The sequence below is a fragment of the Myotis myotis genome, unplaced genomic scaffold (genome assembly GCF_014108235.1).
Source record: "Myotis myotis isolate mMyoMyo1 unplaced genomic scaffold, mMyoMyo1.p scaffold_m19_p_13, whole genome shotgun sequence".
NCBI classification, from domain to species: domain Eukaryota; kingdom Metazoa; phylum Chordata; class Mammalia; order Chiroptera; family Vespertilionidae; genus Myotis; species Myotis myotis.
This window is the reverse complement of record NW_023416317.1, coordinates 48,559,200-48,587,105: the sequence shown is the minus strand read 5'-3', so window position 1 is coordinate 48,587,105 and position 27,906 is coordinate 48,559,200. Positions and strand designations below refer to the sequence as shown.

The 27,906-nt window shown below is 35.7% G+C and overlaps 1 protein-coding gene across 11 annotated transcripts in view; it reads right to left on the bottom strand.

Moving 5' to 3' along the window:
• Window positions 1–27,906, bottom strand: part of GOLGA4 (golgin A4) — an 82,212-nt gene that overhangs the window by 8,076 nt on the left and 46,230 nt on the right. For 8 of the 11 annotated variants that reach the window (XM_036333032.1, XM_036333035.1, XM_036333033.1 and 5 more), the window contains 11 exons: window positions 26,369–26,547; window positions 24,983–25,111; window positions 23,616–23,771; window positions 18,042–22,282; window positions 17,402–17,523; window positions 16,882–17,012; window positions 12,474–12,587; window positions 10,011–10,031; window positions 9,758–9,826; window positions 6,643–6,718; window positions 3,846–3,949 (listed from right to left, as the gene is read on the bottom strand). In XM_036333032.1, the coding sequence (XP_036188925.1) occupies window positions 3,846–3,949; window positions 6,643–6,718; window positions 9,758–9,826; window positions 10,011–10,031; window positions 12,474–12,587; window positions 16,882–17,012; window positions 17,402–17,523; window positions 18,042–22,282; window positions 23,616–23,771; window positions 24,983–25,111; window positions 26,369–26,547 (5,342 nt within the window). Of the gene's footprint in view, window positions 1–3,845; window positions 3,950–4,674; window positions 4,784–6,642; window positions 6,719–9,757; window positions 9,827–10,010; window positions 10,032–12,473; window positions 12,588–16,849; window positions 17,013–17,401; window positions 17,524–18,041; window positions 22,283–23,615; window positions 23,772–24,982; window positions 25,112–26,368; window positions 26,548–27,906 lie in introns of those variants that run through there. The other 3 variants (XR_004971618.1, XR_004971620.1, XR_004971619.1) reach the window with 3 other exon arrangements.

Here is a 27,906-nt window from a genome sequence, read left to right as displayed (position 1 = left end):
ACCAAAAATTTTGGAAACTCACATCATTACAAAAAAAGTATAATTATTTCCAGGAAGGAAAGAAACTAACATTTTAAAACTTCCTATTATGTGCTAAAGCCTAGGCAAGGCACTTTACATATTTCTAATACTTATTTCAACTAAGAGATCAACTAATAACACAAACCCCAACACAGCAACATTTTAGTTTCAGCCTCCTTCTTTCTTTTTATTTTGCCTCTGCCATTTTGATGATAAAAAAAAAAAAAAATACCACTTCAAACAACTTAGTTCTTGGAGAATTCCAAAGGCATTTTACAAAATTCCTCATCCTTTAAATTATATTGGTAAACTGCAGTCTAGAAACGAAGCATAAATGTGGCAGGAAATGGCAAGAGAAATATTAAGTAGTAACTATTTTAATATTCTTTTTATTAATACTCTGAAGCAATTTTAAATGTTTTCTGGTATATTAACTATGAAGGCTATTTTTAAGAAATAATAAAAATTTTAAATTCAGGAATTACAGTTACAAGAATTTCTTTAATTTCAATAGCTTATTAAGTTCAAAGTACCCAAAAGTCCATTTATATTCATTATGAAACCACACATACAAGGATACACAAGCATGTCTGTCAAAAAAATAAAAAAGCTTTCGCTAGTGTGTCTTCACATTTCTAAGTATTGGGAAATGGGAAATCCACCTCTAAATTTGTAAGCAATTTCCTCAGAATTTGCAGCTGATCACCCAATAAAGGCTTCAAGCTCTTCCCTTCAAGCCAGAAAACACTACTGGAGAAGCCCACCTCTCTGCCATACCTCGGGAAAGAAGCCCAACTATCTACTCTCTGTACAGTATCCTCAGGCCCTGGGAGTAAAGTTCAAATGAGCCACCTGGTTTGGAAGTGGACTCTAGCCAGGTTTGCTTTAGGGAGAGACTCCAATAAAAGTTACAATGAGAAACAATTTCTATTGAAAAGGAGAACAGGTTGAATTTTAGTGTCAATAGTAGCGCAAAGGATCAAACCCAAGAAAAAGAAAGTGTAACAACAGAAGAAAGAGGGAGCATACTTAACTTCATACTATAAGAAAGTGTGTCTTACATGTGGTCTTAAAAAAATCACCTGCCTCATGAAATCAGAGACACTGTGTGCAAAGGCAGATGAAGAAACAAGTGGGGTGACAGATCCTGCTGGACAAGAAACAACTGCAGATGAAAATCAAATTGCAGAGGCCACTGCAATAAACCAGAGGATTCTCTGGTCTCCATAATCTGGTCTCCATTTCAAATTATTTATTAATGTGTAAAAATTGGAAAAATCAGCCAAAAAGATGTCTAAAACAACTCTGATCTTGTCAACCCCTACTCACAAAAATTTCCAGGGCTACCCCCCAATACCTCCAGGTAAAATCTGAAAGCATTCCAGGCCCTCCACACTGGGCAGCCTTAAGCAGATCACTGCCACCTCACAGATCCAGTGGTTTAGTTGGACCAGACTACATGTTTGCCAAAACCCACCCTCAATTTCCTGCCTTGGACATCCTGTCTAGGTTTTCCCTCCTCTCTGAGCTCATCTATCAAAATCTAAGCCACCGTTTAAAGCCCAGTAGGCACACCTGCTTCTTCATGACATTTTCCTTGGCCTTCGCACACTGTGCTTATCTCATTCTGCATTACATTATGCTTCACTGAGAACAGCTCCCCTTTCCTAGGACTGACGGTCCCTGACTTATAATGATTTGACCTAAATTTTTCAACTTTATGATGGTGCAAAAGCAACATGCATAATTACATCAACACTTTATTATAAAATAGACTTTGTGTTAGATGATTTTGCCCAACTGTAGGCTAATGTAAATGCTCTGAGCATGTTGCTATGATATTCAGTAGGTTAGGTGTCTTAAATACATTTTAGACATGATATTTTTGACTTGTGACAGTTTATCAGGAAGTAACAATAAGTCAAGGAGCATCTGTATATGGTAACCTCCTTAAAATTAGGGATGTCGTCAAATTTCACCTCCCTATCCATCCTGGCGATAAACAAAGGGCTACAGGTAGTAAGTGCTGAATAAATATGCAGTAAATTAAGTCGAAAATCTACTACCAATTTTCAATATTTACCTCTAAAATGTGAATGCAGAATGATAGACTACTCAGCACTTTTAGTGACTAAAAAATGCCCTGTATGCTGAAGATGAAGAGTAGAGAGAGTACTCCTCGACAGGGATTCCCAGCCAGGTACTAGATGGGGCAGGCCATCCCTTTCAGCTGTCTCCCAAGTCACAATCTACAACTACCTGCAAAGCCCTGAAAACACAAGCTTAGACATGGCTGAACTGGCCCTGCCCCAGAATATGCCTTATGTCTGTGCTGGGTCTTTCTTCAGGATTTAAACGCTGTAGAGATTTCATCCCACATATATTCTCAACCTCTAAAAGAAACAGGCTGGGGCCATCAGTCTCTTCATGGCACAGGCCAAGAAAAGGTTAAACAGTTTATTTAGCCACAACACTGGGATCATAATTTTAAATTCACAAATGACCTAAGTTGCTAAAGTTCTGAGAAGCTTTTTGTAAAAAAAACATGCCTTTCCCCTTTCCCTGCAATAATAACAAGACAACATAAACTGTCCTCCTCACCTCAAACACAGGCTACTATCCAATAAAGACGTAATAAGAGAAAGTTATATTTCATTAGCTTTGTTTTAATAAGGAGAAAATTGGTTTTAGCTACCCTTTGAATTAAAAAAAAAAAAAGTCTTAGGAAACAAAGACACTGAATCACTATGAATTAATATATACCTCCAGTGATACATTTCAGACTCACACTAGTTATTATTTTAATTTGAAACTATTTGATACAATGAAATGAGATTTCTATAGGTATTAAGGACTCAGAGGACTTCCAGCCCTGTAACTCCTAGTGTTTAGCTGAATCTACAATCCATAAATTCATAATATTCTTTTAAGAGTTTTTCTTATGCCCTTACATTTCAGGTTTTTAAATATATTTCAAATCAATCCCTAAACTGGCTTAGCAACCTATGACTCAATAAACCCCACAGACCTATAAATTAAAACAAGGATTGCTTCTAAGAATAGCGAACTCACTGTTCCATTCTCGGCCAAGGTATATAGACAATGTAAAAGTTCATGTAAGTAAAAACTTGAAACAATATCAGAAAAATAAATTGCTTTAAATGGAAAATTTTGTTTGAGAAAAGACTCATAAATTTTCCTAAATGCATTCAATTCAATTCAAGATATATTTACCAAAAGTCCAATATAAGGTTATTTTAAATGCATTATAGAGGAAATAAATATGCTCAAAGACCCTACACTAAATTTAACATTCTAAAAAACAAATTAGTCAAGCATTATTACTCATATGATGTGGTAATTTTTAAATGATCAATATTCCTTATATGAAGGAATGATTTTTTTTAGTGATTAATGTAAAATATTTGTAAATATCCCTAAGCAGTCATTCTTAATTATGATCATTTCCAATACTTCCACACTATCCTTAAGTCACCCTGAAAATGAAATCTGTTATTCTAACTTTAAGATCCTAAGTCAAAAATAAAAATAGCCACATGCTTCACAAAGTATTAAGTTAATGAAATCTTAATTTTTAGTATTTAACATCATCCAACAGTATTTTTTAAATTAATATCTTATAAATGTAAGAAATATAAGCAAAATCTGCCAATTAACTTCTGTAAATTAAGAGCAATAACACAAGGTACCTGTCACCCACTATTAGCATGAATGGTCTGTTAATAGTAAACATATGGAATTAATATGTATATTAAAAATGTATTTCCTTTTAAATTAAACCACATGCCAAATATGATTTATACCTTAGTCTCTCGACCCATCATATACTCAAAAAGCACTTTTCGCAAATACTCAAACTCAGTAGGTTCTCCAAAGAGTGAGACATCAGTACGGTACAAATTGCCACCTGTCAAATAAAAAACAGGTCAAATTATAAAGACAAAACCAGATAAACTTACAAAACAGACAAACTAAAAAAAAACCAAAAAAACCACACACACACACACAATTGAACAAAGAGATGCACATTCTTGTATTAATTATATTGTATTGCATGGTATTGTATTGTGTATACATGAAGCATTTCAATTGGTATTCTTCCCTTGTAAGATAAAACAAAAATTATTATAGCAACCTTATTTCTCACATTTTTCCTCTTCCATCTCCTCCTCCTCTTTCTTTTGGTATGAAAATTGTAAAAGACTATATAAAAATTTTTTAAGCCTGAAGTATTATGTGTTGGCTTCAGATATTCTACAATGACGATTAAAATTTAAAGTTAACAATCACTTTTATTTTATTAAGAGTTTAGTATCTAAGAATAGTATTCTAGTTTTCCTAGTATTCCAAACCAAAAAGCACTAAGTTTAAATCAAGTTTTCAAAACTGTTTTGAAACACAGGATAAATAAAATAAGTTGAGAATGCATGCAACATTAATGCCATTATAATGATTTTCAAATATTTTGATTCAACATCTTAAAAAGACTACTATAAAGTTATAGTTCATTTGTTAAGCTCTATTTCAATCTAAAAGTAAAGAACAGATATAGTTCAGATATATAAAATCATACTATGACAAACTTTAATCTGATAAATTCATAATTATGCATTATATAAAGTCTATACTTGCATCAACTTCCAGTAGTATGGCACACTAGATAGTAGATAGTCTGAAAGGCACTCTGCCACAAGGAACATCTAAATGCTGTATGAAAACATTCTAAGGTCATAGGAAATCCCTACAGGGATAGAGGAACACAGGAAAATAAAACCACAGAATTAATGGGAAGGCAGATGGGAATGTGAGGATGCCTGGACAGTAAAAGCCCATGTTAAGAACTTTATCAAGAAGCCAGAGACTAGGGAAAATGTCCTTATGCTATATATAGTAACAGTCATGCCCTTGAGAAAGAACAAAGAGACAGGAGATTACAGAGCAGCACAAGGCGCCTCAGAGGTACGGCAATGTTCCAGATGGCAGCTTCCTAGGTGTTAACTAGTCTTCCTACTTAATATTTACATCACATGGATGTGTATGTTTGGAATACTTCATTTTTAAAATTAAATTCATTGGGGTGACATTGGTTAATAGGATCATATAGGATTCAAGTGTACATTTCTATGACACAAGATCTGTATACTGCACTGTGTGCCAACCACCCAAAGTCAAACCATCTTCCATCACTATATATTAGGCCCCTCCCCTCCCCACCACCCCTTCATTTTTAAAAAGTATATATTTTTAGAAGACCCAATTCACTCAAACCACACTTTACCTAAGAACTAAATAATAATACACTGTTTTCTCTTCAAAAAATAATGTGTTTCATCCTTCTAGATCAGTGATTTTCAACCTTTTTCATCTCATGGCATACATAAACTAATTCCTAAAATTCTGCAGCATAGAATTTTTGCCCATCTGACCAAAAAAAAAAAAAAAGTATAATTTTGATTCATTCACACTGGACAGCTATTGTCGTGTTGGCTGTTGTCATTTTTTTAATCGACAGACTAAGGGAAAAGAGGTAAGTGCTCCTGACAAAATAGTCGGGTACTGCATGTTTTAAAAATTCTTGCAGCACATGGGCTGAAAACTGCTGCTCTAGATCAACAAAATGTAAGAGTTTACAATGTTTTTCACTTTTCAGAAAAGAACTGATTTTATTGTTTTAAACATCAAATTGCTTATTTATAGCTATTTTCCTGGAGAAGCAATTAATACTTTTCCTGCACAGTGGGTGCTCATTTTGCTCTTGCTCTTCAAAGACTCAGCATGGTGAACAGATGAATGTGCATATTCAACCAGACACCTGGGTTGTTGAGAGGATTAAATGAGTTGACACACAAAACCTATCTTATAACAGTGTTTGGCACTTAGTGTTATACCTATATGTGTTGGTTATTAAACAAACTATGTATGATCATCTTATAACTTAAACTGAGAAAAAAATTATGTATGAAATCCTTAAGTTGAAACTACCAAAGAGAAGCTGTCCTGTTTCTCTGCACTGCTGAGCATTGACTTAGCTGTAGCAACTAATCTTTGTAGCAGGAGTCTTCTCTGCAATGAGCCATAAGAAACTTCCAAACTGGTTTTCCCTTGTTTTTAAAAAAGCATTTTAGAAAGAATCCAAAGCAAGTCATTATTTAATCTAATTAAAAATTGTGTTCTATTTCCTTAAATCCTGATTTAAAATTTAGTAATTATATCTTTATTGTAACAGTAAAAAACAGAAGCATGTAAAATATATAACTGTGTATGCCTGCATGTAGTGGATTACATAAATGCTTGCACATGTACAGAAGAGTCTGGAAAAATATACATCAATTGTCAACTAGGTCCATTTGGAGAATGGAGAAAAAAGTAGGAACTTGCAGTTTTACTTATACAGTACTACACTGAATTTGAATTTTTAAACAAGTATGCATTAATTTTGTTTTAGACTGTGCTATTCTTTCCTTAAAACCAGCTGTTATTGGTGAATCACAAAAGTAAATATATTCGTTGTAAAAAATTAGATTGGCAAAGACAAAAATAAAAATCATCCATAAATATACCAACAACATGGTAACATCATATGAGAGAGCTCATTCTTACCTTTGTAAGGTGTCCCCACAGTTGTTGCATATACGTTCTTTTCATATTTCTTCAAACGGTCTTCTAAATTGTGAATCTAAAAATAACAAATATTTTAATCACATCATAAAATTCACATGGAAACCATATGTAAATAAATAAATAAATAAATAAATAAATATGACTGCTGTAGCCACTAGATTTTTTTTAATCCCAAAAACAGAATATAGAGAGATAAAATACAAATGGTTTCTTAGATGACACCAAAAGCACAGACAAATATATATATATTGGACTTGAACAAAAGTAAAACTTTTGTGCCTCAAAGAACCTTATCAAGAAAGGGAAAAGACATTCTACAGAATGGGAGAAAATACTTGCAAATCATGTATTTGATAAGGGACTTGTATCCAGAATATATAAAGAACACTTAAAACTCAACAACAAAAACAAATAACCCAACTAAAAACTGAGCTAGGGACTTGAATACACTTTGCTCTAAAGAAGATACGCAGCAGATGATAAGATACTCAACACTATTAGAAAAATGCCAATTTTGTTGTTGTTGTTGTTAAGCTTCACCTGAAGATAATTTTTCCATTGATTTTTAGAAAGGGAGAGGGACAGAGAGAAGAAGAGAGAGAAACACCGATATGAGAGAGACACATCAATTCGCTGCCTCCTGCAGGGGCCCTGGTGGGGGCTCAGGGCTGGAACCTGCAACCCTTCAGTGCATGGGCTGACATTCTAAAGGTCACACCAGCCTGGGCAGGAAAATGCCAATTAAAACCATAATGAGATACCACTTCATACTAGGAGGGCTATAATAAAAAAACTGGTTGTGAGAATGTGGAGAAATTAGAGTCCTTATACTTTACTGGTGGGAAAGTAAAATAGTTTGGTGGTTCCTCAAAAAGTTAAACCATATGATCTAGCAATTCCACTCCTGAGAATATACCCCAAAGAACTGGGAACAGGTGTTCAAATAAAAATTGTACACAATGTTCCTAGTAGCAATATTCACAACAGCCAAAAGGTAAAACCACCCAAATATCCATCAACTGATGAATGGATAAAGAAATATGGTATATTTATACAACAGAATATTACTCAGCCATAAAAAGGAATGTAGTACTGATACATGCTACAACATGGATGAATCTTAAAAACATCACGCTAACTGAAAGAAGCCCGATAAAAAAGACCATGTAGTATATGATTTTATTTATAGTAAATAGTCAGAACAGGCAAACCCATAGACCCAGAAAGCAGACTAGAGGTTGCCGGGGGCTGAGGGAAAAGGTACTGAAGAGTGACTGCTAAATGGATAAGGGGCTTCTTTTTGGGGTGATGAAATGAATGGTGTTGTGAATGAACTAAATGTCAATGAATTATGTGCTTTTAAAAATGGTTCAAGTGGCCCTGGTCAGTTTTTCTCGGTGGTTAGAGCGTCAGCCCTTGGACCGAAGGGTTGTGGATTCAATTCCTGGTCAAGGGCACGTATCTCCATCAGTTCCCCACCCCTTGTTGGGGCAAGTGTGGGAGGCAACCAATCAATGTGTCTCTCTCACATTGATGTTTGTCTCTCCCCCACCCCCCATCCTCCCATCTCTCTCTCCCCTCCTCCTTCCTTTCCACTCTCTAGAAGTCTACAGAAAAAATATCCTCGGGTCAGGACTTAAAAAAAATGGTTCAAATGGTCAATTCTGTTATATGTATTTTATCACTATAAAAATAATACAAAAACTGTTATGTTAGGACAGTTTGAAGATGTGAGAATGGTAAAGAAGAGACATTTAAAGCAATAAACTTGAGAATAGATGAGAAAAGTTACAACACTAAGAACTAGAAGAAAATAGAGTAAAACTGGAACTGAGTCCTCAAATAGTGTTGTTTCATTCAACTTCTTGTTATAGCATTGATGAGGGGGAAAATTCAATTCCCAGCGGGGCCCACTGTCTGTGTGGAGTTTACATATTCTCTCCATGTCTGTGTGGGTTTTCTAAGGGTACTTAGGTTTCCTCCCACATCCCAAAGATGTGCACAGTAGGAATGTCTACATTGTCCCAGTCTGAGTGAGGATGGGTGTGGGTGTGGGTGTGGGTGTGTTCTGTGATGGAAGGGCATGCTGTCCAGGTTGGTTCCCACATTGGACAGGCTCCAGCCACCCACGACCGTGAACTGGAATAAGAGGGTTGGAAAAGGATTTTATTTGTTTTTATTAATCTACCTTAAATATATGTATAGCTCACATTTATTTCAATTTTCATTATTTGAAGTATTTTGGGTCTTTAGAAGTTTGGTAATATTTTTGTGATCAGAAATATGCCACAGCAACTTAACTCTGATTAAATCAGCCTATGGTAAAACTGGTTTCACTAAATGTCGTTTTGCTTAAAGTTGCACGAGAACCCATTGAAAATGTTAAGTGATGACTTACTGTACCTATCCTTATAAATTTAAAAATGTATATTATGAAAATTTTCAAACATATTCAATACAGAAAGCATAGTACAATTAATGCCCATATATCCATCCATCACCTAGTTCCAATAATTATCAAGATTTTTATATGTTTGATTTTTAAGAAAACTGGAATATCCTTAGAGATTTAGCCTTCAAACTTAGCCTGCTGACCTGACTCACTATTCCTCCAGTTTGGAAAAAGACCACTAAAGATCATGCACCACAGATACACATATAGTGGTGTTTCTATGTTCTGTGCATCCTTCTAGGTGTACACTCATGGTCCTATTTAACTCAAATTACTGGATAACATGTGGACAAATCATAGTAAGTCAAGATAATCTAGCTACTAGAAAAAAGTAATGAAGATTGATGTTAGTATGTTTTCCCTCTGATAAAAGCAAAAATAACTTTTTCAGAACTTGTTATTACAAATTAAACAAACACAAATTTGTATCCGAAATGTTAAGCATTAGAAATAAGATGCAAACGATCTTGTTTAAGTATATATAATCATGAATTTAGAGAAATATCCTCTATAAATGTAAAACAAAATTGCAAAGCCAACTATTAAATCAGTTCTTTTTTAATTAGTTAAAAGAGATCCAAGTACATGCTAACATAAATTAAGGAAGGTAGTTCAAATAAAAGGCACCAATTAGACCTGTACCTGTTCTCTGAACTCCTGCTCTTTCAACTTTGAGTCACTGATCAGACTAGTCTTCTGTGCTAGTTGTGTCTGAAAGAACAAAAGATCATATATGAAATGTGTATGTATGGGTTTCATCACTGTCTAGACACTTTTTGTACTGCTTGGGAATTTTAAAAAATTAAAAATAGTCTCTTCATGTTTTCACTTAAAACACAGAATGCTCCTGAAAATGCACTACCTTCAGTGCAATTCAATGAAGATTTAGTCTTACCTGTAGCTCCAATATTGTTGCCTGAAAATGGAAAAGAAAAAAATGAATGTATACAATGACATTTTTTAAGAAACAATAAAATAGAGTAATATGAAATTACAAGGAAAAAAGAATTCAGTGTTATAGGCTTAAGAGAGTGGTCAGATTTTAATGAGATGACCTTATATATTTACTTTTAAACCTGGTCTATTTTGCTATACAAATTATTATATTGTGGATATACACAAACATTGGTAAACACAAGAAAAAAACTGAAAGGCCACTCACAGAACTTCTAACCATGATTACTACTTGGCAGGGGAGGTGTATTATCTGACTCTTTAACAACAAGAATATATTCATGTATTTGTTTATATAATTTGTAAAAATTAAACATATTAACATCTATTTAAAGCATATAGGCCCTTTAAGGAAATGTCTAAACAACTATTTATGGGAATCCACTCTGAGCTATAATCACAAATTATTTTTCATTGAACTCAATACTCATATGCAATTCAAGATATCATAGAAACAACAAAAGATGCTTGAGAAGGAAGAGGATAAAAATTTATGAAGAATAAAATTTTAAAAAGGTGTTTCTTAAGAGTAGGAATAAAAATTAAGGCTATTTTATCTCCTTTTTTATGACACAAGGTAAAGGACTCAGAAAACCTGAATATTAATCTCATAATCTTTCCATATTCTATGGCATCCCACCACAAATCAAACTGTCACTATATGTAACATGAATACTTATTTTGATACCAAGGAAAAGAACATGTATTCTTCTCATAGGAAGTAATATTTTATAGTACCTGGTTTATTCACATTATGATCAAGTAGGAAAAAACAAACAAACAACTAAAATAACTTAGTAGCTATTAAAGAAACACAGGTACCAAATGGCTCAGAATAGCAAAGCCCTTTATCCAGGCTTCTTTCCAGTTTTGGAAGGTTATCCATGTAAATGGTGTCTGGAAAATTGTTACCTGGTAACTAACATTCTGTAATGAATTCTCTGTAACTCTCAACAATGAACACATGAACAGTGCCCACCTACTTTCTCAAGACCCTCATGAGAGTGCTATGAAAAGACCACACTGGATGAGTGAGAATATTTTCGGAAGTAGAATGGTATACTTACAGGATTCTCAAACTCAAGCCCACATGCCCTGTGAGTGTACACTTATTGGGGTGCACAGTGGGACAGAAAGCCACAGGGTAAATATGGCTCATCTTTCATAGATCAACTTAACTTAAAGACAGGGATTGCCCAGCCAGAGTGGCTCAGCTGGTTGACCATCGTCTGGTAAACCAAAAGGTTGCAGGTTCAATTCCTGGTCAGGGCACATGCCTGCGTTGTGGGCTCAATCTCACGGTCATGGCATGTGTATGAGACAGCAGATCAATGTTTCTCTCTTTCCTTCTCACTTCCTCTCTCTAAGCATGTCCTCGAAAGAGGTTTAAAAAAAAAAAAGATTCGCCAAAACCGGTTTGGCTCAGTGGATAGAGCGTCGGCCTGCAGACTGGAAGGTCTCAGGTTTGATTCCAGTCAAGGGCATGTACCTGGGTTGCAGGCACATCTCCGGTGGGGGATGTGCAGGAGGCAGCTGATCGATGTTCCTCTCTCATCGATGTTTCTGACTCTCTATCTCTCTCCCTTCCTCTCTGTAAAAAATCAATAAAATATTAAAAAAAAAAAAAGATTGGAATTATAAAATGCCTTGATACACAGTACCAGATCTCTTTGAATTCAGTCCAATATTTCAAAATAATCCTATTACATTTGTATCTGACCCAATAACCAAGGAGAAAAATAGAAATTGTTTTTCTTTTTGTAGAACTCACCCAAGGATATGTTTTTATTGATACTTAGAGAAACAGAAACATCAATGTGAGAAATAAACAGCAATCAGTTGCCTCCCATACATACCCCAATGGGTATGTGCCCTGACTGGAAATTGAACCTGACATCTTTTTGGTGTCCCAGAAGATACTCCAAACAACAGAGACACCCAGCCAGGGCAGGAATTGTTTTTCTTAGAGGTATATAACTAAAAAAAGTTCTAAGTGACTACAAAGCTATATTACAGAGTAGCATTAAAATTCACATGAATTTTTAACACAAAAATATAAACACTTAAAATTATCACACTTTCTATAGAGCATTTTAGCTATGCCTCTGGACTATGGGGTTCACTTTCCTCTGCTGCTTTTTCCATGGAACAGGCTGAGAAGTACTAATATAACCAAAATGGCTAGGCTTTAAAGTCTGGCAGGTTGAGTTTAAATTCCCAATATAACATTGTGTGAGCTTGGACATTTTATTTAACCCCCTTGAGCCTTAGTTTCACTGTCTATAAAATAAAGGCCAGGTTTTTGTTAGGATTAAAGGAGGGAGGTATGTGTGTTAGGAAGGGAGTCAAAAACTGGAAATGACATTTTCAAGAAACGTGTGACACAAAGACCTGTTCCACTCACTTTATCATTGCCAGGGTTTTCTTCCTGCTGCAGCCTTTGCTGGCATTTCTTCTGCAGCTCCTCAAGTTGAGTCTGCAGGTCCATTACTTTTGCAGTCATTTCTTCTTCACGAGCCTTTAGAATTAAAAAATGTGTTGATAAACATTAAAAAGAACACAGAGAGACAACACGGTACAGAGAAAACTACCTCTGTAGGAAAAAACAAAAACAAAAAACACCTAAACATTTTTTGAGTCACATCTGTGCTAAGAGAACATTTGAAATTGCAATACTGATCAAATTTAAGTAATGACAACAGGACAAATGTCTGCTAAATAAGAGTCTAAACAGGAAAAACAACCATAAATAGGTTTCTGACTTAACAGATGCTGACTTGCCAGAACCAAGTAACAGTCTCAAAAACAAACAAAACCAGATAGGCCCCATGGCACAAAATAAGGCAATGAACCACCATGGGATACATGGAAAATCTAATTTTAAATACCACTTGTCATGAACTTAGACCACCTGAAAAAGAACGAACCCCTTCTCTCAACAGAAGCAAAGTAGGGAATCTCCTTTAACATCTCCCCAGAGGCACACTTTAACCTAGTCACCATCCCTAAAATACTTGGGTTTCTGTTTTTATTCTGCCATTGCATATCCTGTGTGGATGTCTTTGTCAATGTGGCTTAGCTTTGTTTGAAAGGATCATCTCTTAGCTACTTAATCAGTTAGGCCCAGACTTTAATATGACAATTAGCTATTCCTGACATTTCCTTTGACAGTTACGGGATACCAATCTAAAGCAAGCCCACTAAGAATTACAAAATAATCCTTAATGTGTTATTTCTAACTTAAGAAACAGTTCTGTATATTTCCTTTGTAAAAGCTTCCTAGTCTTCTTGAAGGACAAAAAGTATTGCTTGCTTGGAAATAACAAGAAAATCTAGTTGGACTGAATATTTATGCACATAAGTGGAAATTATGTTTTAAAGACTAGTTATTATGCCAAAGCCAAATCACTAAAATACAATCACTGTCAAAAAGAAACCCAGTTTGTAGCCAATGCAGCTTTAGGAGCTACTTCCTCCTAGTGAAATTGCTCTGAGGTTGGGACTAAGCCATTAGGTAAGCTCTTTTACTGGGGCCTCTCAACCCCTCCTTTGAGAGGTCACCACCTCTCTTCCCAAATAAACTCTTCCCTGCCCTACTATGTGTCATCTCCTTCAAATTTACCCAGTGTCTAGTATGAGCCAAGCATTTGGCTAGGTCCTCAAGACTTGAGATGATAATAAAATCCCTGCCCACAAGATACTTATAGTCTAGGGGAGAGGACTGATACATTAATATATTTACACATGTATATATGCATATATGACAAAAATCAGGTTAAAAGTGAAATAATAAATTTAGATGAGCACCAAAGAAAACAGATGCAACTAATTCCATTTAAGGGGCTTGCAAAACATACTATAAGTGAAAAGTATATTTTATGCAGGAAAGTATACATTACGCAGAAAAATATATTTTAAAAAGCTAACCTTAGGTGGGAAAGAAAAAATAAGAATGTTTCAGTTTGCATAATGAAATACTAGAATATTACACAAGAAACTAATGGTTATCTGTGGAGGAAGAAGGGGCACAGGACATGGAAAACAGAGAACAGGAATAGAAACAATTTTCATTATAGACCATCTCCAACTTTACTGTTTCATATTATTTTGATCTTTTTTATTTTTTTGAATACATTCCATTCAAAAAAAATTTTCTAAGTGAAACAATTTTTAAGCTTTTTTGAAAAGTAAAAAGAGAGATGGTAACAGATGCAATAATGCATGAAGTTTGGGAGCATGCTCTTTAGGCACACAGAAAAGCATAAGCATTGGCTTGAAATATGAACAAGATAATGCTCAGTGTGGATGGAACACTGACTGAACTGGAGGAGGTATCACTGGAATAATGGGAAGCCAATGGAGGCATTTAGGAGGGAAGTGATATGCTCACATGTTTGTTTCAAGATAGAAAATAATGCTGACAGGAAGAGATGAATACCTTAGGGGAAAAAAGATCAGCAGCAAGATCAGGTGGGACATTAATACAGCAGACCAGACCATATGAAAGATGGCAGCCCAGATCAAGGCAGTAGCCATGGACTTAAGAGGAGAGGAACACGAAATGTAACTCAATGAAAAAATCCATCCTAAGAGCCTGCATATGTTGAATACTGTGTTGGAGACACACAACTAAAGGGAGACAGAGGATTTCTTTGCCTAGTAAGTCAGAGAACATAAGCAGATTTCATATCCTAAAGGTGTATGAAAATATACATACATGTGAGGGGCTGAGGAAGGAAGGTAGAAGGTGTGACTCAAGGATGACAAAAGTTCCTAGTTCCTTCACATGGGAGAAGGAATGCTAAGAATGCTTCTAGATAGTAAAGGCAGGAAAATGAAAATGTTTCTGTGCTCCATTTTGCTATTAACAACATCACAGAATTATTTTCATGATGGCAAAAATATAGCATTTTATAATGTCATCATTAAGACTAATCATCAATCTGGATAACAGCTTGAGGGGGGGAGGTGGACAGCACTACATAATACATACAATTCCCATATAAAACTCCAATTCCAGAAATTTCTAAATGGGAACAATGATAACAGAGTATGTCTCAGAATCAAAGCAATATGGTGTTGCTGAGAATTATTAATATCCTCTTCTAGTAATGTTTACATTTTTACAAAGAAATTCTTCAAGACAGAGTATGTAGTTGGGGCGTTTAGATGAGAACTACCTGTTTAATCTCAAAGTCAACCCTAGACCTCGCAGTTGAAAGTCTGGGGCCACACTGTCCAACACAGTAGCTACTAGATATCTTAGAACAGTGGCCAAGGGCACCTGAAATGTGGCTAGTCCAAACTGAGGTGGGCAGTAAATATGAAAACATATTGATATCAAAATTTAATTCACATGTAATTTTTATACTGATTACATGTTGACAAGATAACATTTTTTTAAATAATTAGTTAATTAAAATATTTAAATTAAATTCATCTGCTTCTTATTTTTTTAATGTAGCTACTAAAAACGTCTAATTACATATGTGGCTCACATTTGTGGCTTGCATTATATTTCCAATGGACAGTGCTGGTCTAAGACACAGGAAGGGCTTGGGGGAGAGTGAACCCAATTCCTTTGCCACCCTCCACTTCCTGCCCACTTGCTTTGCTACTCTAAGCCCAAAGCTTGAAGGACCATTCCCTTAATTTTCTGTAGTAAAGAGCAGATTTTCAAGGATTAACCATACCAGAGGCTAACTTCTCTCCCTGCTCCCTCATCCCTCATCCCTCTACCTACACATTTGTTATGACCTCGGAAAATCTATTATCTGCTACCCCACACATTTAGAAACAGAGAAGTTCACAAAGGGAACTCTACAGATGTGGTACAGTTTACCCCTGCAAAGTGCTCTATGGGAGTATAAGAAAATGTGAAATTATTCAAATCTTTTCATAATGAGATCTAAAGCTCAAAAAATATAAAAAGGTGGCATTTATATGCATGTGTCATACCCTGGAATTCCAGCCTTTCAATTACATTTAAAATTATTAGAATCTATTCCTGACTGAGACTTCTATTGCTGCCATAGTCAGTTGAGGCATGATTCTCTGATTTATGCATTCTTAATCATCAAATGGTTCATCAAATAAGGCTTGGAGTAACTAAATAATCTGCAACCCAAAGAATAATAATGTACATTGTTTTACATTTTAAAATGTTCTGGAGTCCCTCACTAGCATTCATAGCTTATCTTCACACACAAAAATAACAATGATAATCCACCATTGGTGGAATAAGTACACTGAAGTATTCTTCCACTAAATATAAAAAATCTGGCTGATGCATTCCATTTTCCCCCCATCTTTTTTGTCCCTTGAAACCAACAAAAAACCATGTAAATTGGGTAGAGATGAAATAAAGCTAACTGGCTCCTCTGGGAAGATCCCAGCCTAGCTAAGTAGCCAAACGAAAACATACATTTACACTTTATCCAAGCACAAGCTCTCATTGCTTAGTATAGTTCTCTCACAATTTAGCCTGACTTTGGGAGAAAGACAAATAAGAAAATAAATTCCTTCTTTAGCAACTCTATTGCTCGAATACCTGCCAACGGGGCTGTACTTCCTAGTTAGCAGAATCTGATCAGGAACTACAGTCTTGGCAGAAATCAATTAGACTCCTTATAAATCTGCATACAGTGTAGAAACATAAATTTGGATAATATTAAACCAAGAAAACAAATAAAAAACCTCTACATTAAACACACACACACGCAACAGGAAATCTGACAGCCCAAGCCCAATCTTCTTTAGCACTACCATGAAATCTCTTACAGCTAAATTTCAAAATAGAGAAAATAAGGTACATCAAGGATTTCTTCATATCTTTTAGCTGTTCTTTTTAGATCATCTTCTTTGTCTGCAATTTTTTTATATAACTGATTTGTCTCTTCTTGATGATTTTCCAAAAGTTCAGCCTCCACTTCCTGGGCTTTATCTAATAAATAAAAAATGGACACACACAAAAAAAACACATTAGGTAAGAATTAATACCTATGTCCCAATTTCAGTAAGAATCCATGTGTTCCAAATAAAATTTTATAAAAATCAACAGATCAATGCGCCCTTCTCACAGAGCAGATGTGTCTTTACAAGGCAATTAATTTGCTAATGCTTTCAGGTTCATTTACCTGCTTCTCCTCTCGGTAAGGCAAGCCATGGCCAGGCAATGAAAGCTCCCTTTACAGAACTATCTTGGGCAAGAATAAATTTTCTTCAATTTAATTACTTAAAGCACTTAGCACAGTGTGAAAAGACTGAGCTTAAATGACAAATAATCTCTGCTGATACTGATTTGTTCTTTATTGAATTTAAAATTTTCCTTACCTATGGTTTCTTTTAGAGTGGTTTCCAGCTCCTGGTCCTTTTGTGCCAGCTGTGTATGGAACTCCCTCATCAGCTGTTTCAATGTGGAATTGTGCTTCAATTCAAGATCTTCCTGTTCCTGCCTGGATAACAAAAATAGAAAGTTAACTAATGCCATACAAAAAAATAAGCTGTAAAGAGTTGACTTTTTCCTTCATAACAGTGCATACAATCTGAGCTCAGTAGGACACACGAGTGAGTGAGTCTGTGTATGCGTGTGTCAGCATGTGTGTCAGTATGTGAGTGCAAGTGTGTGTATGAGTGTGCGTGTGTGTCTAGACACATTAAACTTTGGAAGGATATGTAAACTATGATTACCTCTACAGAATGGTCATGGGGATTAGAAAATTTTTCTGTTCCACTTAAAATTCCTTGGATGTGTACCTAATAACCTTGACCTTACAAGAAAAATAAAGTTTTTCCCCCTAAATGGACATGGGGAAACACTGCCTCTGCCTGGAATTGTTCTTATTTCTCCTCAGTATTTAACTTATTAGATTTATTAATACTTCAGGTAGGTGAAACTTAACTGTATTAGGCACAAAACAGGGGCTTAATTAAGGACTGCCTTAAAAATATTCATGCTTTAAAAAAAACTTACTTGATTTTCTCTTCCATTTCTTGTTCATATTCTTTCCTTGTTATATCCAATTCTTGCTGATGCTCCTTCCGCAACATTCGAAGATCTTTCTTCAACTTCACAATCTCCTTGCTCAGCTTCTGCTTCTCCTGCTCTGCCGCTGCTAATTTAAACTCCAGGTCATTGTGCTCAGTCTCCATGTTACTAAGGGGTTTGGGTTGGACCACATGAGATTTGGACTTTTCTTCAGCACTTTCTTCCAAAATTTCTGTGGCTTTATTTTTTCCATACCTCTGTTGTTGTAAAGCCTGTAGTTTTTCATATTTTGAGGTCAACGCTTCCATTTCAACTCTATGTTCTTCCTTCTCTCGTAATAAGTGGGAATCCAGCTCTTTTATCTTTTGCTCCAAAACCTGACAGGTTAGTTCCTTCTCCTGGAGGGTTTTCTGAACATTGTCAAGTACATTTTCCAAGTTTTGCTTTACCCCTGTGTTATGTGTACCTCCTTCTTCTTCCATGTGCTGGGATACTATCAAGGAATATTTGCTTTTTCCTTCAAGTTCTTCTTGAAGATGATTAATCAGAACTTGATCCTCGCGTTGCTTTGCTTCAGCATGCTCTAACTTTATTAAGAGCTCCTGGTATTTGCACTGCATTTCAGAATGAGAAGAAATAGTCTCTTTTTTGTCCTGCTCTAGCCTCTGCAATAGCTTTCCTTTTTCGATTAAATTTCTTTGTAAAACACTGATCTTTTCCTCACATGCCTTCTGCACACAGCCTTGGGAATCTGCTGCTTCTTGCTCAGTACATGCTGCCACATTTTCTGCTGATCTGGGTACAACCGGTGTTTCCGACTGTGGTGAACTTTCCACTGATTTAAGTTTTTCTTCCAATGTGTGAATTTCTTTTTCTCTTTCCTGCAATTTTGTATTTAGCTCACTCATATGGCTTTCCATATCTTTTTTATACTGCTGTTCTTTCTCTTCCATTTGAGATAATAACTGCTTCTTGATGGAAGCAATTTTTTGTTCAGCTTTCTTCTTCAGTTCTGCTAATTTTGCAGCACTCTCTAACTCAAGTCTATCTTCCAATGCTTTTAACGCCTCTTCTTTGCTTTTCACACTTGAATTCACATGTTCCAATTCTTTCTTCTTATCTTCAAGTTCAGATTTCATGAAAGCCACTTGCTTTTCAAATTTTAAGACCTTTTCTTCAGCTTCTTTGACCCTGTTGTCCTTTTCTTCTCCTAGCTCTTGAATTTGCTTAAGTTTCTGAACCATTTCGTTCTGTTCAACATCCTTTTGTTGATTATAATTTTTAAGAACTTCATTTAAGGACTCAATTTCATTTGTTTTCTTAGTAATATGCTCCTCTAATTCCACAATTCTTGCTGTTTGAATTTTTAACTCAGTCTCTAAATTACACTCCTTTTTCTCCATCTTGTTATTCTTATCTTCCATTTCACCCTTTAAACATTCAAATCTTTTATTTTGTTGATCAAGGTCTTCCTTCAATAAAGTTATCTGCTCATCCTTTTCACTGGCTTCCTTTGTTTTTAACTCAATCTGCATCTGTAATTCTTTAATAGTATTTTGATACTGTGTAAATTTTGACTGTGCTTTTTTCTTCCATTCTGAGAATTTGTTAGACAAGTGATCCACCTGTTCAAGAGCAGAAATTTTCTCTTTACTCAGAGTTTCAACTTTCAAAGATAAATCTTGCACCCGATCCAGCAATTCACGCTGTTCCTCATCATGTCGCTCACTTAGTGATGAGATGGCTGCATCTTTCTCAGTTAGACTGACACTATTCTGAAGTTGAGCATTCAAATCAGTTAGCTGTTTATTAAGACTATTGATCTCAGATTTTTTTTCTTTAAGCTCTTCCTTCATCAATGTGACAGCATTGATGTTTTCTGATAACTCTTTCTTCAACTGTGTGATACAAGACTCTTTTTCAGAGGCAGCCTGCTGCTGACTACCGCCCTCTCTCTGTAAGGCTTCTTTTTCTGTTACAAGACCTTCAATATCGGCCTTCATGCTCTTAATTTGATTTTCTTTTTCTTCTAACTGATGGGTAGCCTGTTGAAAAGAACTGTTGAGTGTATTCTGTTCTTCTGTTAGCTGTCTAAGCTGTGCTTCTAGTTCAGAAACTTTGCAAGTTTTAATTCGTAGTGCCTCCTTAACTTTAGTTGTGTGGTGTTGACAATGGGAAATTCTAGAGAGAACCACATTAATCTTACTATTGCTGAGGTTGATTAGTTCATTTGTTTTAGCTTGTAGTAAGGCTTCAGTTTTCTTAGCATAAATATCCAGCTGAACTGCTATTTCCTCAGACAGGTTTTTGAATTCCAAGCTTTTGTCTTCTAGGCTTTTCTTACTTCTTTCATGTAAAGATTTTAAACTCTGAAATTCTTCATTTGTGGCTTTCAATTTGTTAGTCAACTCGGACACCTTAAGCTTATCTTCTTCTGACAGTGTCTTCAGTTCAACTACATGCTCCTGAAGAGAAGTATTTTCCATCAGAGAATGCTTCAAGTCACCTTCCAGCTTTTCAAGTTGCGCTTTCAGCTTCATTTCATTTTGTGAGAGAGAATTTGTATGAGCAGACTTCTGGCGGACTTGTTCCTGTAACTCCTTTATTACTGTATCCTGCTTACCACCTTCCTCCTTCAGCCATGCTACCTCCTTGCTCATCTCTTCCTTTTCACACCCAATTATGAGGATCTTTTGCTTCAGTTCTACTACCTCTTGTTCTTTTTCCTGTAACTGGATTTCATGCTTTTCCTGAAGTTCTTCAGCTTGCTGATGAAGCTTCTTCTCCCAGACTGAGATCACATCATTGAGTTCTTGCCTATGCACCTCAGTAAGACTTTCTATTTGCTCCCTTTGGTTTGTTTCCAGTCTTGACACTGCATCATTGATTCCAGCTGAGTTAGCCTGTGCCATTTCCAAAATTTTGGCATTGAACTGTTTTTCTTTCTGACTGTGCTCTAGAGCAGTATTTTCAAGCTCTTTTTTATGCTTGGCTTCCTGATCCAACAATTTCTTCTTTAACGTTTCTTGCATCTCCTTTGCTTTCTGCTTAATTTTTTCCATCTTTTTTTCTTGATTTTTAAATTTGGTTTCATATTCCTCATGCAAAACACTAATACTGTCCTCCTTGGCTGATAATTTCTGTTTGAGTGTTTCAATTTCTTTGCTCTGTCCTTCTCTCATTTGTAAAATTACATTTTCTTTTTCCATCAAGATTTGCTTTGTCTGTTCCTGCTCTATGTTACTATCTTTAAGTTGGGACTCATAGAGTTGGGTTAAAGATTTTACTTTTTCCTCCATTTCACTATTCTGTTTTTCAAGTTGCTGCCTTAAATCTTGCACCTGGATTTTGTGAATGTCTAACTCAGTACAAACATCTTTCTTTTGGGTTTCAACTTCAGCTACCTGTTTTGTAAGAAGAAGTCTTTCTGCTTCCAAATTCAACAACTTCTGCTGCAACTGGGCCAACTGCTCCTCATATGCTTTTGCCTGCTCATGTGTGGTGCTCTGGTGTGACTGAAAAAGATCCAGCTTATTAGAGGCCTGCTGGAGTTCCCTTTCTGACTTTTTAATATCTGCCTCTAAACTTTCCACATGAGCCTGATGCTCTTTCAAATGCTTATCTTTTTCCTTCAGAAGAAGCCCAAGTTGATTAATTTCATCTTTTAATGCCTTCTCAGTTCTCTGGATGGACATCTCTTGCTCTTTAATAATATTGTCAACTTGTTGCTGGTGATGATTTTTCTGTTCATCCAACTTGGCCTCCAATTCCTGCTTCACTTTATCTGCTTGATTCTTTAGTATAGAAAGTTCCTCTTCTAGCTTGTCACGGGCTTTTAATACTTCTGACAGTTCAGAAGACAATGATTCCAATTCTGTTTGCTTCACATCTAGCTTTTCTAATGTCCTTTCATTCATCTCTTCTATGTGGGCCTGGAAGAGACTCTCTTTGTCTTTCAACAATGTTTCTTTTTCTTGTTCATACTTTTCTCTAAGTTTTTCCATTTCAGTCTGATGCTGTTGCCTTAAGTCTTGGAGTTTTTCAGTCCAAAGGTTATCCTGCTGATGCTGAAGGCTTTCCAATTCGGTCTTGTGTTTTTCAACCATGATTGTCATTTCTTCATTGTGCTTATTTTTTTCAGCTTCCAAATGAATAGCCAAATCTTTTGATTGAATTTTGCTTTCTTGTAAGCTTTTTTCCAAACAACTTTCTAACTCAAGAATTCTCTGTTAATAAAAACAGATGTATTTTTATTAAGTACAGTCTTGTTTATTAGTAACAATAGACATGACCTGATGTCTACACCTATTTAAAGATTAAAATTTAGATAAATAACTCTACATATCACACCAAACACTAGAAAGGACAAAGAATCTGTCCCCAATTCCTAAATGGATTACATAACAAAGAAAATATTCTATTTTGAGCACAACTCATAATTCCAGACGCTTTCTATCTACATGGATAACTATTTCAACTACCTATATTTCAAGAATATTTTGAATGGATAGTCAATAAGAAATAAATTATAAAGTAGATAACAATAACTATTGGTAGAAAGATGGGTATTTTTTCTGTGCTTTTTAAAGGCCTAAAATAATATTCTATTGCTTACATAACTTAATTTTGGAAGATAAATAACGTATATGATTTTTCAACCCCAAAAATTATTATTCAGGAGATAACTTGAAAAAAGAAGAAACTTACACAAATTTTACCAAAGATTACTATTGCTTCATAAAAAATATCAATCCTGACTCTGAAGGAAAAGGAGCTAAATAAGGCAGAGCCACAGAATGTCAGAGAAGGTCTTTGGGAATTACCAAATCCAATCTCTTCATGTAACAAGAAAATTAAGGTAAAATTAATTTGCAAAGCTAGCAATTGGAAGATCTAGGCTTGAGTAACCATTCCCCTCCATCATGTCATCTTACATAAATGTTGGAAATGGGAAAATAAAGCAGTTTAGAATTACAGGTAAGTGTGACTGTTTCACTATTTAAATCAGAATATAAAGTCTGAATAAATGACATCAATTTATTCAAAACAAGGTGTACATTTCATATACTCCTGAGGGATGGGCCCAAGGGCCTTAAAAATGTACACATTGAGACACATATACAAATATGTTTATTATAAGGCTATGTTTAATATGGGAAAAACTTAAATGTAAAAGTGGGGCATTGAAATAATCAAAATGTCATACAAAGAATAAAATATGTCCAGATAAAGCTGGACAGGCAGGAAGGTACCTCCAAAGTGAGGCCAATTCCTAAGGGCCAGGGTGAGTACGCAATGGAGTGGAGATGCTAACAGAGTGTGAGTGCAAAGAATCAGTGTAAGTGGCTGACAATACTGCAGCCAGTTATAGGCAGAGTCAGGAGCACCCTGCAGCAAACACCAAACCTCTCCCATTAATAGCTATTACTATAAAAAATGAAGTGCATGTATATGCAAATCTAACTCAGTAAAACAAAGCTTCTCTACAAGTGGAGAGAGAACATAGTTCTCATATTCAACCAATTTGAGCTCTGGAACCTGAATATTATATAAACTTACAGTTCTGTAAGTCTCTGCTTCTTGCTGAATGTCCTGAAGTTTATTTTCACTCTCTGTGAGGATTGCTTTTTTCTGCAACTCTAACTCTTCCAGGGCCAGAGATTCTTGCTGTTCTTTTTCTTGGGTGATTCTCAAATGTTCTGATTGACATTTTTCCTGTGCCAAAAGCAATACCACCTTAGACCCACATAAATCTTCAGCATTCCCAAAGTACTTCTATAGCAGTGGTTCTCAACCTTCTGGCCCTTTAAATACAGTTCCTCATGTTGTGACCCAATCATAAAATTATTTTCATTGCTACTTCATAACTGTAATGTTGCTACTGTTATGAATCGTAATGTAAATATCTGATATGCAGGATGGTCTTAGGCGACCCCTATGAAAGGGTCGTTCAACTGCCAAAGGGTTCGCGACCCACGGGTTGAGAACCGCTGTTCTATAGGAATCATACATTTCATTTGATCTGCACAGCAGCCCTGTGAGGTAGGCAGTATCATCACCTCTCTCTTCCCATGCTCTAGTCTACAGGGACAAGACACTGTGCCTTTTACAGTGTGGTCTGGCCAGTCTTTGCCACAATTACTATTGATATGAAAAATCTTATTCCAGTAACCCCACTACATCTACTATTTTTCCACTACTTAAAATGGTGTGGAAAACACTGCTGATGTGAAAGGTCACACAATTGCCACTACCTCTTCCCTGCACTCCAGAGTTTCCTTTTTAAACTCTAGGCAGAGAAACTAGATTATAAATTTATGTAATTTGTGAGAAACAACTCTTTATAATAGAAAGCCCCACATGGAAAACCAGTCAAAATCAGTGGATTACATAAGAATACATGAATTTGCTCTAGCTGGTTTGGCTCAGTGGACAGAGCATTGGCCTGCAAACTGAAGGGTCCCAGCTTCAATTCCAGTCAAGGGCACATGCCCGGGTTGCAGGCTCGATCCCCAGTAAGGGACACGCAGGAGGCAACCAATCAATGATTCTCTCTATAATTGATGTTTCTATCTCCCTCTCCCTTCCACTCTGAAATCAATAAAAATATGTTTAATAAAAAAAGAATACATAAATTCAATCCATAAATTCCTACAAAATTATTACATAATTTTACATAATTATTTTCAATGATCTGGGCTCTTTTACTGTCCCATCAATCCTAAAAAGCTTCTTCTTTGATTGACCTTATTATTTGTCAACATTCATCATTTGAAAAGCTCTGACAGTCCCTTTTCTGCCTCCATCCTATCCCTTCTTGACTCAAAGATCAATGCTGCCAGCAGTCTGACCCTGGAAGTTAGGGGTGAGGAGATGACAACTTATAATGCTGTGAAGTTGACCTATAGCAAAAACAAAATACTTACAAGAGCTGCTTTCATTTGCTCCTGAAATTCCCTTTCTTGGGTCTGAAACTTCTTAGTCATCTCCTGCTCTTTGCTGGCCAACTCTTCTTCATGAAGCTTCTGTAGTTTAGCAATTTGTTCTGAGGATTTCTAAAAATGAGCCAGATAGTTAAAGTGAAACATCCAGAATAAAATATGTAACTCTACAATCAAATAATACTGCTACAGTTCAATTTTCAAGCTACAGCTTTTTAAGAGGAAAAAACAAAAAAAAAAATATTTCCCACATAAGTCAAGTCACCAAAGTCAAAAGTTCAAAGAAAAATCAGTAAAGTATTGCTCATTTAATACTGCTGCTGCAGTAGTCAGTCCTGTGGGGTCGATGCCTCTTTTCCACATCTTGCAGGGATTCCCTTACCAATCAGGTTTGGGAAGTACAGTAGAGGAAATAAGGATAATCACAGAGAGGGCGCTCCACTATGGTCAAGCTGCCCAATCTGCACCCATCTAATTATGTCTAGCTTTCCAGGAATGCACTATTTATCAAAAACTATTGACCTTGCCCTGGCTGTTGTGGCTCAGTTGGTTAGAACATGGTCCCATACACCAAAAGGTTGTGGGTTCAATTCCTGGTCAGGGCACATACCCAGGTTGCAGGTTTGATCCCTGGTTGGGGGCAATCAATCAATGTCTCTCTCATATCCATGTTTCTTTCTCTCTCTCTCTCTCTCTCTCTCTCTCTCTCTCTCTCTCTCTCTCTCCCTCCCTCCCTCCCTCCCTCCCTCTTTCTCTCCCTCTCCCTCTTATTGAAATCAATATTTTTACAAGCTACTGACCTTGTTCTTTCTGACAGAAAGACTTAATCTTATACAAATGTCAAACCTCCCTAAATAAATATAAAATTTTGCCCTGATCGGTTTGGCTCAGTGGATAGAGCGTCAGCCTGCGGACTCAAGGGTCCCGGGTTCGATTCCGGTCAAGGGCATGTACCTTGGTTGTGGGTGCATCCCCAGTAGGGGGTGTGCAGGAGGCAGCTAATCGATATTTCTGATTCTCTGTCCCTCTCCCATCCTCTCTGTAAAAAATCAATAAAATATATTTTTTTTAAAAAAGAAGGCAAAATATAGAACAGTATATATAACATGCTATCTTTTGTAATTAAAAATTAAAGAGAAGATTTTAAAACATAAAAGAGAAATTATATGCAGAGACTACCTCTGGGAAGTATATATAAAAAGATACAAGCATTTCTCATCAAAGTGCTTTTTTCCTATATCTTGAACATCATGAAATGGTCAAGTTCTAAAATACAAAATAACTCTTCTTTATACTCAAATATTGTCAGAATAGTATAAGACTCAAGTTTTCAAATTACTGTAGCCCATTTCAATCTAGGATTATTCTTACTTTCGTTATATCAACAACCTCCTGTTTCACCCGACTTAATTCTTGTTGAAGACTGATGCGTTCCTCCTCACTTGTTTTTTCAAGAGCTTTTATTTGTTCATCCATTTCTGCCTTCATTTTTCTCCGTGATTCTTCTGTTTTTTGGGCTGTACTCAAAGCTTTTTCAAGTTCCTCAAAAGCTATAATGAAAACAGCAGAAAACAAGTATCTCAAGAAATACTATCATTGAGCTAAAGTGTTTTAATTTAATTCAATTTAAAGAACTAAGAGCAGCAGTAGCAGGACAGGTTAAAAAACTCATCAGTGTTTAAGCCAGGAGATACTTCTAAGTGGTTCAACAAAGCCACAAGAAATGTTCAGTCACTGAATCCAATTTGTTATTGAGTTCTGAATTAGGATGTACAATGCGTATACGAACTGAAGCTCAGAAGCCTGAAACAAATATTTAATTACTAATGGTTTCCCACTCTACCCACAATTGCCCTTAGGGATAAGAAACTCAATGTCTTATACCTACTTCTGTACTATGTAATTTTAATTGCTTTTTTGTTTGATATGCAGTTATCTATTATCAATAATTAGTTAATATTATTTATTCACTAGGACATTTTTAATGTAAAAGTTATTCTTTGACTAATCTTACTTTTAAAAACCTGTTAACCATGTAGTAAAAGAACAGATGTTGTTGTTTTTAACATTTACTGACTGAACCACATAATTAAACAATGTATTTTGAAATGAAACCTACTTCCTGTATAAATTTTGAGCTAGGACTGTTAACTGGAAAACTTTATCTAATTCATCGGTGTATAGAAGTACTACCAGCAGGGAATTCTTAGATAAAATAAGTAAAAATCAGGGCCTACAAAAAACAAACATCTAGAGTATTATGATCTTGAAGGAGGCCAAACAGCTCACCCAGATGAAACAAAATTAGATGTGTTGGGTGCAACAGCTGGGTAACTTGGCACCAAAAATATGTATGCATGTATGTTTATGTATATTTGTGTGTACATCTATATGTGTGTTTGTGTAGTGCATGCCCATGTGCAATGTATATGTATGTTTATGTACATGCACACACACTCTCTACTGGCATAATGATACCCTGTAAAAACCTACTGTTTTTATCATTCTAGATTATTTTCTCTAGCCCTCATAGAATAGAAGACATCAGACTTCTCTTTGCCACTGAGATGGACTATAAATAAAACATCAATTATTAAGACAGGTTTTTAATCCTATCAAGAAATGTATGTCAGGGGGGATAGTTCATTGACATATATAGGGCATTTTCACTCCCGGTGGTCTAAGAAATGTGGAACTTTAACCTATGGTATCTCGGGGGGGAAAACGCTTTTATTAACCACACCGTGGCTTAACGGAGAGTTGTTTAAGCACAGCAAGTTCATACCTAAAGGCAGAATCTGTTCTAAAGCATTTTCTTAATAGCAAATTGCATTAGTACAGAAAAAGGCAAGAAAGGCTGAATTCTACTAACAACTGGGAAACATAATTTACATTGCTTAACATTTAAA